A 14,731-nucleotide genomic window follows, 5' to 3' on the forward strand; every position below is an offset into this window, starting at 1 on the left:
ACTAATGAGATGAAAGCTTATGGAGAAACTCTTTCTAAACAGGTAATCATTGAGAAGATCTTGAGGTCACTTATTCCTCAATTATATTACATTGTGGTATCTATTGAACATTCTAAAGATCTGGACACTGTGAGAATAGAAGAGCTGCAAGGCAGTCTAGAGGCGCAAGAGTTACGTCTGACTGAAAGAACCTCTGAGAGAGAGGTTGAGCAGGCTATGAAAGCTTATTTTGTCAAGAAGGAATAGAAGCAGAAAAAACATGGTAGGTCTCAGAAGTCAGAAGTCTTCTATTCTGATGAGGGGAAACATCATAAGGGAAAGGAGAAGTATGAAAAGAGAATGGTTCAGTGTTACTGTTGTATTAGGTTTGGCCACTTTGCTAAACATTGTTGGTCAAACAAAGAAGATGCAAAAATAGCTAGAGGAGATTCTGATGATGAACCTGTGCTATTAATGGCTTATGAATCTGATGAGGAACCTGTGAGTTTGTCATTTCTTGATTCTGAAGGGGTGAAGATGACTCCGAATATTCTGATTCTGAAGGAGTGTTTCTTTATGACTCAGAGTTAGAAGATGACATTGAAGATTCTGAAAATGAGTCAGAATCCGAGGTTTCGGAAGAAGAGTCAGAGTTAGAAGATGACTCTGAAGCTGAAGATAAGTCAGAATTCGTATGTGATTCTGGGTCTAAAGAAGAATCTGAAGATGAGTTAGAATCTCAAGGAGATTCTTCTTCTGAATGTGAGTCGGAACTTGAAAGTTCTGAAGAAGAGTTACAGTCAAAAGATGAAGAATCTTTTGGAGACTCTAAAGATGAGTCAGGTGGTGAATCTGATTTTGATCCATATTTTGATGATGATCAAGAATCTGGTGGTGGTCATGCTTTTAGAGGACAAGCTTCCGAAGATGATCAAATTTGTGATGGTAATCACGAATCTGAAGGCAGACCTTATGAAGGAGGAACTTCTAAAGGTAGTTCAGCCTCTAATGGTGGTCATGATTCTAAAGGTGAAACTTTTGAAGGCAGAGCTTCTGAAGGCGAACCAACTTCTAAAGGTGGTGGTTTTGGAGAAGACCCAAAAGTTAACAAAGGTGGAACTTCTGGTGGTAGTCAAACTTCCGGAGAAAATCCAGAAGGAGATATGGTTCCAGAATCAGAAGGAAATTCTGAACTATTGGGTATTGAAGAAGCACTCGAGAAAAAATTCTGGTTGAATGCTATAAAAGAAGAACTTGAGGCTTTAGAAGGAAACAAGACTTGGAAGTTAACTAAGCTTCCAAAGGAGAAGAAAACCATTAGCGTCAGATGGGTTCTCAAGGAGAAATCAGCATTTCTAAATGGAGTATCAGAAGTTGCACATCGTAGCAACCAGAAGCAACGTGCAAATGTTTTGACGAAGGATGTCAAGACGGAACACTTTATCCATTTGAGGGATGAAATTGGTGTTGTAGTTTTGATGAGCTGAATATGAATTAAGGGATGGTGTTGGAAGTAGTTGTTGGAAGTAATTCATATTCAGAAGTTGTTGTTAGAGTCAGAAGCTTATGGGGAGATTACTCAGAAGCACTGTTGCTCAGAAGCAGAAGCTTCTGATGTTGCGTTCCAAAAGTGTGTTTAGGTTCTGGAGTTTGTGTTTGTTATGCTTAACTATTAAGTTCTAGTTTATGTTTGTTTTGTTTAGAAATATAAATTAAGGGATAGTATTAAAGGATAATTTATAATTTACTATTATAGTGATAACTTAGTTGTTAAGTTTATTCTACTAGGGCCTATGTGGTACCTTTTGTTTGTATATAAATAGACTAGTGGTAGTTGTCATAAATGTATCAATCATTTTTATCCTTCTTTAATGAATAGCAGCCGCCATTTACTTTCTCTCCTTTATTCCTCCTTGCTTTCATCACCTTGTACGCTAACATTGAGGACCGGTGATTTTACTTGGACAGACAACTCTTAAAGTTGTTTTAAGTAAAATGGTCAAACATAAAAAAATTATATTTTAATGATTAACATGCTTACGTATCATTTGTCTTTGACACTTTTAATTTTCTAACACCAAAAATAGTTGATCTTTAATATAGAATTCAAAAATTTATAAATAGTAATATTATATCTCCTAAACTATAAATATAATTTTTGAAATAATTGATTTTGTCTTTTTTAAAGAGTAATAGCGTAAGTATCAGTTTATCTTTTAGTTATCTATAAACATTATTATATTGAAATAGAAAGAAACACAAACATACATATCAATTATACTACCAACTTTTTTAATATGCACAAAACGTGTGATGGATTTTTATATAGGGACAGAAGGAGTAATTAATAACAAAATTAGAGATTAGCGTCAGTAGTCAGTACAACTTAACGCAATAAGTATCTAACATACAAATAATCCTTGTAAAAATATTATCTTTTATTTTTACTTTTTCTTTTTAAGTGCTTGTTGAGATTTTGGAAGCAAATTACTCTAATAAATTTTCTTAAGGTTATGTAGACTTGAAAGGAGACAATACTATTTTCTGGATCAATTTAATGAATATTTGTAAGTATAAGGGTTTGAGACAACATATTCCTGCAATTGGGATCTTTGTAGTTAATGGAAGTGGAGGGAAATTCAAGACCATGCACCTTATGGCATGGGATTCTTTTTGCTACACTTTGTAGTTTTCTCACCGAATTTCTAGTTTGTATTTGTATTAAGGCTAATCACTATTACTTAACTTCATAACTTCATAGAGAGATGTTAATCTCTTTGTTGGGTTCATCTACCAAATCAAATTCCTTCTTACCAAAAGAAATAGAGAGTAATGCATCTATTTAATTTTTTTAATATTTTTAGTTAGTTTTTGTTAAAAAAAAATTTTGTTTACTATTTTTAAGATACGTGTCATTGATTTGACATAAGAAAAATTAATTATTCATTGTGTTTTCAACGATATTTTTTTCTTCACTTCTCCGATTATCTTCTTTTTTTTTTCTCTCTCAGATTCTTCGTTCATCTTCTTTGTTTTCTAGAAAATGCTCTATATACTCTCTATTGTTCAGAAAGTATGTCACGTATAAAAAAATGACACATCATCATTTTTTTGGACGACTAGCGTACATGGGGATCGGGACTAAAATTATTTAAATATAGAGTATGTATCTACTGTGTAAAATATCTTTTATATTGATGGAGTATATATCAGTTAATCTCTTTTTATGATATATGTATATTTATTATAAAAAAAAAAACCACAATAGTGCAGATAAAATATTTTCTTTTATTCTTTCCTTATTTTTTTTTTAAACCGGGTTCTATGGTCTTAGCTCCCTTTTTATTTTGAATACATATAATTTGCTATCACATAAAATTACCATTTTGGAGAAAGTTTGTTACAAAACTTACAACACAATTTTGGTCCAACCAACTTGGTATAATGCAATGTTTGAAGACTTTATAAATTGAGATGAAACAAACAAACCCATGTGCATTAGCCTTACAAGTTTTGGTCCCTAGAAAAGAGGTATCTCTCTCCCTACTAGGCAACTAACCACTACATATGTTGCTCACAACTCGTTTGTCTTCAATCAAAACCTCGTGAAAGTGTCTTTAACATATACTAATAGAACATCTAAGATACCCTCCTCTATTCTATGTGTGAATGTATTGTGTAGTTGTAATGCAAATTCGTAACTAGTCTCTTTAAAAATTCAACTAGAATATATTTAAGGTGTTTGGATAAAATAATACTTTGAGACAAATTAATCTATTAAGATAATTTATTTATTTTTTTAGATAACTTTTAGTATTAGAAATAGAGAAAAAAATATATGCACTGACAGTGTAAAATATTTTTATACTGTCAACCAATCAGAACCATGTATCCAATTAAAACATAATGTTAATTTAAAATAATTAATATGACATGGTAAATACAAGAATTTTAATTGATTGTATGTGTAAAATTAGTTTACACTGTTAGTGCATTACCTTTAAACTCTTAGAAATAATCGGAGAATTTCGTGTAAGGTATTTTGTACAAACTAAATTTAAAATTTTTAAATGACATCTAACCATAAAAGATTCAAAAATCCTTCTTACTCTTAATAATATGAATGTCAAATTGATTCTTATTAAGTAATTTGATTTTCTTAAAAAAAGATTATATTACCTCAAACTCTACCTTAAGAGTTAATTCTCTCAATAGTGAATAATACATTTATGAATTAACTCTTTCAAATAGTGAATTGTAAATGCATTAAACATAAGTTGAGTAGAAGTGTGCTTCAAAATCTCAAGTGGTTGACCAAACCTTTTCAGTTTTCAGCAATGTCATGTTTGGTGGCGTGAGGCTCTAAGCGGCTCGTCGAGCACGAGACTGATGGGCCAGGCGTATTAGGTGTGTTTTGGGTCCCCAAATAAGGTTTTTAGGTTTCAGGCTTTTATAAATGTGGTTCTCTATCACTTTTGCGAGTAAGTTACAAAATCTTAGTGAGAGAAACTTAGAGGCAATTAAAGAGATTCTTAAGACTCACTATTCTAAGAATTCGAATATCTTTGAAGATGTTTAAGGCGATTGGTAAACACTTCTAAATATAATAAATTTGTGTAATTCATACATATATTGAGAGGAGGAGAAATTGAGAACACTTGAATAAAATAGAATACGTTCTTATGAACTTGAAATTATATTTTCTTGTAAATCATTTTGTAATATATTGTAACAACGTTTGAAGTGTAGTGAAATAGAGAAATCATATTTTCCCTCATAGTAGATCAGTCTGATCGATCTGGGTAAATAAATTAAGTGTGTACTCGTCTTTTATTTTGTTTTTGTTTGTGTGGATTCGTTAATACTCTTTGGCACATTAATTTTTCTTGAGGCCATCAATTTTTTGTTGTCATTATTCTTTGTCTTATGCATCATCATTCTTGGTGAGACTCATTATATCAATTTTTACAACAAGTGGTACCCACCGTGGGATAAAAAGGTTAGTTTTACAATTTATCACCATGGGTTCTAAATGGAACATCATCTTTTGTGGAGACAACAATTATGGATTGTGGAAAGTGAATATGCAAGCAATCTTAATTAAACAAAAGGTATCCATAAGTATTGAAAGGTGATACATTGATACTCGTGGGCCTAACACAAACAATAAAGACATAGATGGTGGATAAGTCCATAAGTGTCATTACCGTATGCCTCAGAGATAAAGTCCAAAAGGAAGTCATCAAGTTGAAAATCATTATGGAGATGTGGGTTAAGCTTGAATCGTTGAATGTGATCAAGTCACTGACACATAGATTACGTGCAAAAGAACAATTATACTCATTTCGAATGGTAGAAAACAAATCTATTATGGATCAATTGAGAGAATTCAACAAAATCATTGATGACTTGCAAAATATTGAGGCGAAACTTGATGATAAGGACAATGGTATACTCTTGTTGAGCTCACCAACCAAGTCATTTAAGCACGTTAAAATACTTATTTATGGTAAGAAAGGATTTATCGCCATGGATGAGGTTCAGTGGCTATAAGGTCCAAGAAACTATCATAATGGAAATTTGGAAGGTTGACTGTAAAGGCTTAAGTGCTTCAATAGGAATGAGTGAGAGTATATTGAAGTCCAAATCCAAGGGTTTTGATAATTCAAGGTTAAAATGTTTGACTTTTCATAAAATTGTTCACTTTAAGAATGTTTGTCCCGAGAAAAGGAAAATGATGATTTTTGTTCAAATAGTGGCTTCCTTATATGAGGTTGGTTATGAGAGTGTTAGTTCACCAGTGGTGACGAGTTTGGGGACAGTTAAGAGTATGGGTATTGACGCAATATTCTCTTATCACATGTTTCCATGGAAATAAGACTTTGATATTTTATATTTGAAAGAAGGTGGATTTTTCCGACTCAATAACAATATGGCTTGCACAGTTCATGGTATTGGTATGATTAGACTTAAAATATTTGATATCTGTGAATTTCTTCTACGTAATGTGAGGCATGTTCTCAATCTTAAGCGAAGTTTATTGTTCATAAGCATATGTTGATGATTTATATTCTTGCAATAGAGTTGAACACTGAGTGTTGAAAATTTTACATGTTTTATGGATCATGGCTAAAGGGTATAAACCGTGTGGATTATGTATTTTAGATGGTTCTATTATTATTGGTCATGCATCATTTGCTAGTAGAGACTTTCATGATAAAGCCAAACTATGGAATTTGAGACCATGACATGTTAGCAAAAGAAGAACTAACAATGACTTGAAATTTGTTTTAGAGTAGGTTAATGACTTTTGTAAGAAACAAGGTATTATGAGGTATAGAGACGTTGTTGGAACTTTTCACAAAAATGGCCTAGCTAAATGCATAAATATGACCATTTAGGAGATGATCGTATGCATGTTGTTAAGAGTTAGGTTAGCAAAGAGTTTATGGAGGGATAAGAGTCTATATGACAACTTACATGGTCGACATATGTCCATCCACGAGAATAGACTTTAAGATGCCTATGAATTTTCGGAGAGGGGAAACTAGTAGACTATTATAATTTAAAGGTTTTTTGAGCTTTGGTCTTTGCACATATTAAGCAAGAAAAACTTGATGTTAATGTTGTGAAATGTATATTAATTGATTATGTTGAAGGTGTGAAAGGTTAAAAGTTTTGGAAGATGGAACTTGAAGGATCAAAATTCACCATAAGCAAAGTTCGTACATTATATGAGACTCGTATGGAGATGAAGTGGAAATACTTGGAGGTGAAAGAATAAGAAATTATGGAAATTATGGTGGAGCGTACTTAGCTTTAAATTGAGGTTTCTACTAAAGAGACTAGGCATGAAGGGAAAGTTAAGGCTATTGCTTCTAGAATGAGAGACAACCTACAGTGGATCTTGATTATCATTTCGCTCGTGATTTAGTAAGGAGGAAAACTATACCACCTTAGAGACACAATTATGGTGATACTATTTGTTATGCTTTAAATGTAGTTGAAGAGTCGCAATACTTGGAACCAAACATCTTTAGAGAGACATTCAAAAGCAAAGAGTAAAAAAGGGATGAAGACTGTGACTGGTGAGCTGCCTAGACTAATGAAAAAACCATATTTGAGAGAATGTTAGACTACCTAAAAATAAATAGTAGTTGGTTGCAAGAGTTTAGATCAAAGTTCAAGCATTTCTTGGACTTGATCAAGGTCGTTGTGGAGTGATTCAAGATTTGGTGGTTAATATATACTCATCATAGGTTTTGAGTCAAGGTGGAGAATTATTGAAGTATACTTCAAAACCTCAAGTGATTCAGCAAAATTTTCAATTTTCAGCATTGTAAGATGTGTTAGGTGCGGGGGACTAGTTGAGTGGTCGAACGTAAGATGGACGGGTCAGACGCACTAGGTGCGTTTTAGGTCTAGAAATAGTTTTTTTTCCAGATTTATGACCTTTATAAATGTGATTCTCTATCACTTTCACAGTTAGGTGATAAAATCCTAATAAGATAAATTTAGAGACAGAAATAGTTGGATTCATAAGATTCATTGTTCTAAAAATAAAAGACCTTTTGGGATGTCTTCTAAATATCTTTGGTTTGTGTGATTTATATATTGAAAAGAGGGATGATTGAGAAACACTAGGATAGAAAACATGAGATATTCTTGTGAACTTAGAAGGTTATTTTCTTGTAACTTTTCTTGTAATTTTTTTAACAACTCTTAGCGTATAGTGAATCAAAAAGTTCCTTTCTTTCCGTTATAGAACAATTTGATCGAATTGGATAAACAAATTATATGTGTATTTATCTTTTATTTTATTCTTAGTCATGTGAATTTAATGGAGTAACATTGTTTAACACGTTAATTTACTAAAGAGCTCTGCTATTTTAACACTCCTTTTGCATACACCATATTTGACACCATAAATTTTATCAAAGGAAAAAGTTATTGCACAGCAATCAAGACAAAACAAATTGTTTATAAAATAAAACTTGTGCACTGTATGTATGCAGATACAGTGTAAATGTATGAAACTGATGTAAACTTATCATTCCCCTTTACTAAATATTATTTATTTTAGTTATCATTACTCTTTTTCTCCCACGTTATCATACTTAGCATTAAGAAATATGGTTGGGTCTAACTCATCTCTACAAAATCGACTTGTAGGGTGAAGATTGTCCCCGCTTATAAAGACATGTTTATGTCATATTTTGTCCAATGTGGGCTCTTAACACACTCCGTCACGCACAGGACTAGACAACTGAAGCATAAAAATAAATGGTGGGTGGCCCGACAGTGAAAACCTGATAGTAGGTGGCACATCGGATCTTAAACCAGATTTTGATACCATGTTAAGAAATGTGGTTGGGTCTAACTCATTCCTACAAAACCGGCTTGTAAGGTGAGAATTGCCCCATTTATAAAGATATGTTCATGTCATATATTATCTAATGTGAGACTCTTAGCGCTCCTTATATCAATTCTCAATTAAACTGAATATTTAACCATAATTCAAACCATATTAAAAATAAATTTTACACAAAATTGCAGAGTTTAAAGTAATTTTAATGTATAAAAATGTGAGTATTACAAAATTAATAATTATATACTCACGGTGTAAAATTAAATTTTTAGTGAGCTTTTATAATGATCATTTTAAAGATTTGAATTACATTTGAGATTTCGTCCTCATTTATATTGATGAGTCATAAATTGACCATCTAACTAACTACATAGTACGTATTTGTTAGGCACTTATTAATCGAACCACACAAATTTATTATGTAGTTTAATAATATAAGAAAAATATGTGAAAGTAATTCAGAGATTTGACAAATACTTTATGATATGCGTGCTTTATTAATTAGTGTTTCTTGTGGCCACATTTAGAAACTATAACTGCAATTGATTAAGACGCAATTGACAGCGTACAGTTAGGTCGACGAGTGAATAGAGCAGCCAAAATAATGGTATTCATTTAATAGTGAACTATAATTTCTACTCACATATTTTCACTAAAATTAATTTCTACTTAAGATAATGCTAACTTGTGCTACAAGAGCAAATATAAATGAAATGTTTGTATTGAAAAAAGTAAAGAAATAAATTAATTATGAACTTTTAATCAAATCATCAATACACAATTTTCAAACACAAAATTTCTATATTCAACACAAACATTTTATTTATAGATTTCTAAACATGTGCCCTTGGAGCACAAGTTAGCATTACCCATATTTTAATAAGTATTTTATTAATGTACTTTTATTGGTTACTGAAAAGTTCTTTTTAATGAAAGAAAGTGTGTAGAGAAAAATTGAGAAAGTAATAACATTCCACTTCTTTATTTTGAGAAATTTATGTTTCAATGCTTAGCCGATCATACACTCTACCTCAAGCACCCCAAGTGTTCAATTGAGCAAAATTCGATTGAATATATGGGCCGATCTTCCTTATGAACTATGCACACTAGGGCTGGACAAGGACCCGCGGCCCAATCCAAACCGCATAAAACCGTGAAAAAAAATAGACTTGGGCGGGTTCAAATGGGCCTTTGGGTTGAACGGGTGTAATAATCGGGTTTAACTGGGTTAGATGGGCGGGCCCGGGTAGAAAAGACTAGACCGCGGGTACCCTGACCCGCCCGTGTAGCGTTTAGTGGATGAGTTTTCTTACTTCCCTCACTCACTCAGCAGCTACTAAAACCCTGGCAGAGCTTCTATGTTTTCGTTTACTCTCGTCTCCTCACATAAACACCGCCGACCATAACAATCACTCACCACCATCAATTCCACCACGAAGAACAAAACCGCCACCACCTCACTACATCCACTCTCATCTCGTTTTATCACTCACCTTCCGGGCGAAAAACACCACGACGACGAGCAATACGATGGTGAGCAATGTAACATCCCGATTTTTATTAATATTTTTATTAATTATATTAATAATTATATTATTTGGTGTTTTTAATAATTATTTTCTTAATTTAGTCATTTGTGATGTTTATTGAAATTTTCGCTTTTTGGGACGATTTAGTCGGTATTAGTTCGGGATAGCGGATCGATATTTAACCGAAAATTTTAATATTTTTTAGTATTAGAAATATTAATGAGTTAATATTTAGCGTTTTGGGAATTTTTCGAGTAATTAAGATTTGACCGGAAATATGAGACATTGAGTTATTAGAGGATTTTATCAGTATTTATTTTACTATTTTATTTGACTTTATTTGGTGTGTTAATTAATTAATTGATTGTTAGATAGTATAATAATTGATTATATTAATTAACTTGGTGTGTGTATTTGTGTCTATTTAATTATTGGTGTTATTTAATTTAGTAACTAAAATAGAAATAATATATAGTATATATTTTAGGGAAATGCTAACAAGTGCCCCAGGGGCACTCTTTAATAGCTTTAAAAAGTAAGTTTTTCTTGGAAATATGCGTAATTAATGCATCGAAAATTGAAATGGTGAACTTTTGAAAGAATATTTTCTTTATTTAGAATGCTTAAAGAGTGCCCCTGGGGCACTCGTTAGCATGACCCTATATTTTATTGGGCTTAATTATTTATGTTGGGAGTAAATAGGGGGTGTTATATTTAGGCTCATATAGAATAGTTAGAAAGGTAAGAATGAGGGAATGACATAAGTTCCTCTTCATTTCTCCTCATTTCTCACGGCTAGACAAGAAGAGGAAAGAAAATAGGAAAAAGAGGAAGAAAGGGGAAGAACAAGGAAGAGGAGCTAGGGTTTGGAGGAGAAATTAAAGAGGTAAGGGGGAGAATCCTTATTATTATGGGTTAGTATGATTGGGTCAATGGGTAGAAATATGTTTAGGTTGAAATCCCTAATTTTTATGGTTTTGATAATGTTAGGTTTTGATGAGTAATCTTTAATATATGATGATTAATTGTGTTTGAAATTATTAGATTGGTGAAATTGAGGGATAAATTAAGAACCCAATTCAATATTTTACCTTTTGTAGATTTACTCACTATGTCACTATGTAGTATAATTAAAAATTAAATGGAGAATGGTAAAGTGGGATATACTGTAGCGAGAAATTATTGCATGTGTTCTTATAGCACATTATCAATGTACTGTAGTGATAGCCCTTGAACCATATTTTGATAAGATATACTCCCTCTGGTCCCATTTATAAGAAAAAATTCCCTTTTTAGATACATTGAATAAATAATGTATCTGGACAATATGTTGTCTAGATACATTATTTATTCAATGTATCTAAAAAGAGAATATTTTCTTATAAATGGGACCAGAGGGAGTATCAATTTAAGATCCACTATAACATCTTTTTTTTATGATATATATTTGATCTATTGCTACATCTATTGAATGAAAATATACTGATACATACTGGTTGGATGAAATATATAAGTATGTATTCAATTTGGTTTCTCCTGTAGCGACACTCTGTGTCATTTTGAAAAAAAACAATACAGTGTTTCAAGTTACTAATATATATATATATATATATATATATATATATATATATATATATATATATATATATATATATATATATATATATATATATATATATATATATATATATATATATATATATATAATAATTTAGTATTATTAATAATAATTTTTTTAGAGTTTTGAAATTAGAGATAAATAATTAAATTAACGAGTTGATTTAAGTTATTTTTAATTCCGTTAAAGTTGTCAATGGAGTTGTTAGAGTTGTCAACAAAGTTGTTAGAGTTGTTTCGAGTTATTAAGAGTCATATTTTTAATTATTTTGCGTAACTCTGACATGTTTAGAGTTGTCAGTTTATGATGTCGGTGTTTACATTCTCGTTAAAACTTTATAAATTCATAACATTCAAACCGTGAGTCCGTTTTGAGTACCGTTCGAAGCGTTAGAAAGCTAGCGCGACATTCTTTTTTAAAAAAAAAAATAGTTTTGTTGGCAGTAGGTGATATTAATTGATAGTTAATAGTTGAATTAATTTCAATGAGTCTATTTGATTGGAATATACTTGGACTTGGATCAATTATTCGGTTTGTCGGTAAATTACGGTATTTTGAGGATTCGTCCGTAATTGTGTTTTGACTTGAATATGTATGTTGAGAATAATATATGTATATGCCATGATGTTGTGCTAGTATTGATTCTCTGTGGTTAGTTGGTTAGCATTAAATTAATGATTAAATGCTTGATGTTGAAAGTGTGTGTTCATGTATAATTGACAAAAATGATAATTAACATGAGATAGTATGGTTACTAGTGTTAATTGGATTGTGTGAATCGTAATTGATTAATTGACCTCTTATATGTGAATGATGTGTGTGTGTTGTGAATGTTGTGTACAATTGGTGGATAATTCATAGAGTTGAATTATTGTGATATGCGGAAAGTTAAGATGGTAGAGATGATCTTAATTGCATATATTTGTGATATTGTACATACATTCATATCATAGTGTGCCTTGAAACACATGTGGATTTGCTTTGAAACACAAGCGGGCTTGGATTCTAGAGTGAATCGGAAGCCGTAAACTATATGTTTACAATTGGTGGACTTTGGTCTTGTCCGGATCGGAAGTGTGGCTTAGATTCTAGAGATATGAATCGGAGGCCGGTGAAACTTAGAATTTCACATTGGTACCACATGCATAGTGTCACATGTTTCATTGAGTCACATTAGAGTTATGTGATAGTTGACTATGTGCATTATGTTGTCATGATATATGCATGATTGTGATAATTGATTATGTGCATTATGTTGTTGTAATAAGTGTACGAGTAAACAATTGATTATGTGCATTGATGTCGTAATGCTATGTGTATGAGTTTGGTAATTGATTATGTACACTTGGTGTTGTAGTGATATTTGTATTAGTTGATAATTGAGAATGGGTGATGTTTGAATACGTAATTGGTTAAATGCGGGGATATGTGATAATTATGGCCATGTGTATAATTGAGAATATAGTATTGAGATATCATACTCTTATACTTGGTGTATGCTTAATATATGTGAATTATGATTAGCATTAATTTCATGATTAGGCAAGTGTAATGCATTCCTATAATTGTTGATTTAACCATTGTATCTCATTATACTTTCTTCATAATGGTTCGTATTCTCACCCTTCTGTTTTAATGTTGCCCTCGTTTGGCGACATGCAGGTTTGACGATTAGTAGCTGGCGTGTGATCTAGTCGGAGTTTCTTCCGAGTCGCTTGGTAATTAAGTAGCGAGTCAATGCTCTGGTCATGTAACACTAGGTAGCTTAGATGTTGAACTCATGTTCTATTTGTTTATGTATTTTGTTATAACTTGTAAACCTGTTTAATTGGTTACTTGTTGTTGAGAGGCTTTAAGCCAAATATTATGATCATGGCATGGGACATGTATCATTTATATGAAACACATGAGTATTACTTTCCGCTGTTAATGCATATTCTGGATGAATTATGATTATATGTCAGGTGTTATTTGAAATGACCAGGTGTATTGTATTTTATGGATAAATGCTGTCGGTTTTAAAAGCTTTTTAGTTTTTTTGAAAACGTCGATGTGACGCCCTTATGAGTTATATGCATGCTTATTCTCTGATTATATGCTTATTATTTTATGGGGTAAAAAGGGGTGTTACAAGCAACACGACAGCGACGAGCAACTCAACCACCATCTTCTTGAAGTTGCGATATTTGTTCTTCAGAAGTTTGCAAGGTTGGTTTGTTTTATTCAGTTTTAGATTTTTTGATTTAGGGTTTCAAATCATTTTTGTGTATTAGTTTTTTAATATTTTATGTTATTGTTTCTTTTCATTACAACGATTTGCACATCTACAATCTCATATCTACCTGAACATTTTCTGATATCGATCGCTCATTTATCATTTTTCTTCTTGACTACAAGGTAAAGAGGCTTTGGTACCCTGTCTGTCTTGAACCATCTATCCTAACTAAATTATAGTTTTTGGATATTGTTATTTGTTGTTTTGATTTGGACTAAAGACAATGTTGTTTTCTGATATTGTTTTTTGTTGTTTTGAATTGCACAGATGGAACATTTCATAGAGCAAGATGAGCCATCTAACCATCTAACCGTAAGTTTCTTTTGAGGAAAAATTATAATTTTCATGACCTGTTTTTGTTTGTGTTTGAAAGTTGTTCTACAGTTTAAATTGTTTTACTTTCAAGTGAATTGAAAGATGTTTCTTGAAGTGAATTGAAAACATGAATTGAATTGAGTATGTATTACCTTTCATATTGGGTCCATCTTTTTGACAGATGGATTATCAACGTCAAAGTAGCATGGATCATCAATGCAAAGTAGCATGGAAAGAGTTTTAGAGAAGAGCACTGTAATTGTAATTGTAAGTGTATTTGACTTTGTGTCTTTGGAATGTATGTTAATAAGATTGTATGTGTTGTAGGAATATATGAATTGGGGCTGTTTTATACTAATTTTCAAACTTATTTTCAAATTGTTTTCAAACTGGTTTAAAACCAGCTTGTAGTGTATGAGATATGTTTGAAATGTATGTGTCTTTGAAATGTATGCTAATTAGGATTGAATGTGTTCTTGCATGTATGAATTGGGGTTGTTTTAAACTCATTTTCAAACTATTTTTAAACTGGTTTAAAACCAACTTGTAGTGTATGAGACATGTTTGAAATGTATGCAATAGGTATTTGAGGCCTTCAGATTTTGTTGAAAAATTTAGATCTGAATGCTTTCAGAATCAATACCAAA

The 14,731-nt window shown here is 31.7% G+C and overlaps 1 protein-coding gene and 1 long non-coding RNA gene across 2 annotated transcripts; both read left to right on the forward strand.

The window, feature by feature from the left end:
* Positions 1 to 339: 339 nt before the first annotated feature.
* LOC131659928 (oleosin-B4-like) lies at positions 340 to 1,509 on the forward strand. The gene is made up of 3 exons (XM_058929039.1): positions 340 to 484; positions 565 to 1,210; positions 1,479 to 1,509. The coding sequence occupies exons 1-3, from the start codon at positions 340 to 342 to the stop codon at positions 1,507 to 1,509; spliced, it is 822 nt and encodes a 273-aa protein (XP_058785022.1).
* A 12,199-nt stretch (positions 1,510 to 13,708) lies between these two features.
* On the forward strand, positions 13,709 to 14,315 carry LOC131657371 (uncharacterized). The gene is made up of 3 exons (XR_009300631.1): positions 13,709 to 13,891; positions 14,037 to 14,081; positions 14,266 to 14,315. It is a non-coding gene; the product is annotated as an uncharacterized LOC131657371 (long non-coding RNA).
* Positions 14,316 to 14,731: the final 416 nt, after the last annotated feature.

The sequence above is a fragment of the Vicia villosa genome, linkage group LG3 (genome assembly GCF_029867415.1).
Source record: "Vicia villosa cultivar HV-30 ecotype Madison, WI linkage group LG3, Vvil1.0, whole genome shotgun sequence".
Classification (NCBI taxonomy): Eukaryota; Viridiplantae; Streptophyta; class Magnoliopsida; order Fabales; family Fabaceae; genus Vicia; species Vicia villosa.

Coding starts and splice junctions, on each gene's coding strand:
- LOC131659928 (XM_058929039.1), top strand. CDS start 340: ATGGTTCAGTGTTACTGTTGTATTAGGTTTGGCCACTTTGCTAAACAT. Junction 485..564: donor ATCTGATGAGGAACCTGTGA/GTTTGTCATTTC, acceptor TTTATGACTCAG/AGTTAGAAGATGACATTGAA. Junction 1,211..1,478: donor GCACTCGAGAAAAAATTCTG/GTTGAATGCTAT, acceptor ATATGAATTAAG/GGATGGTGTTGGAAGTAGTT.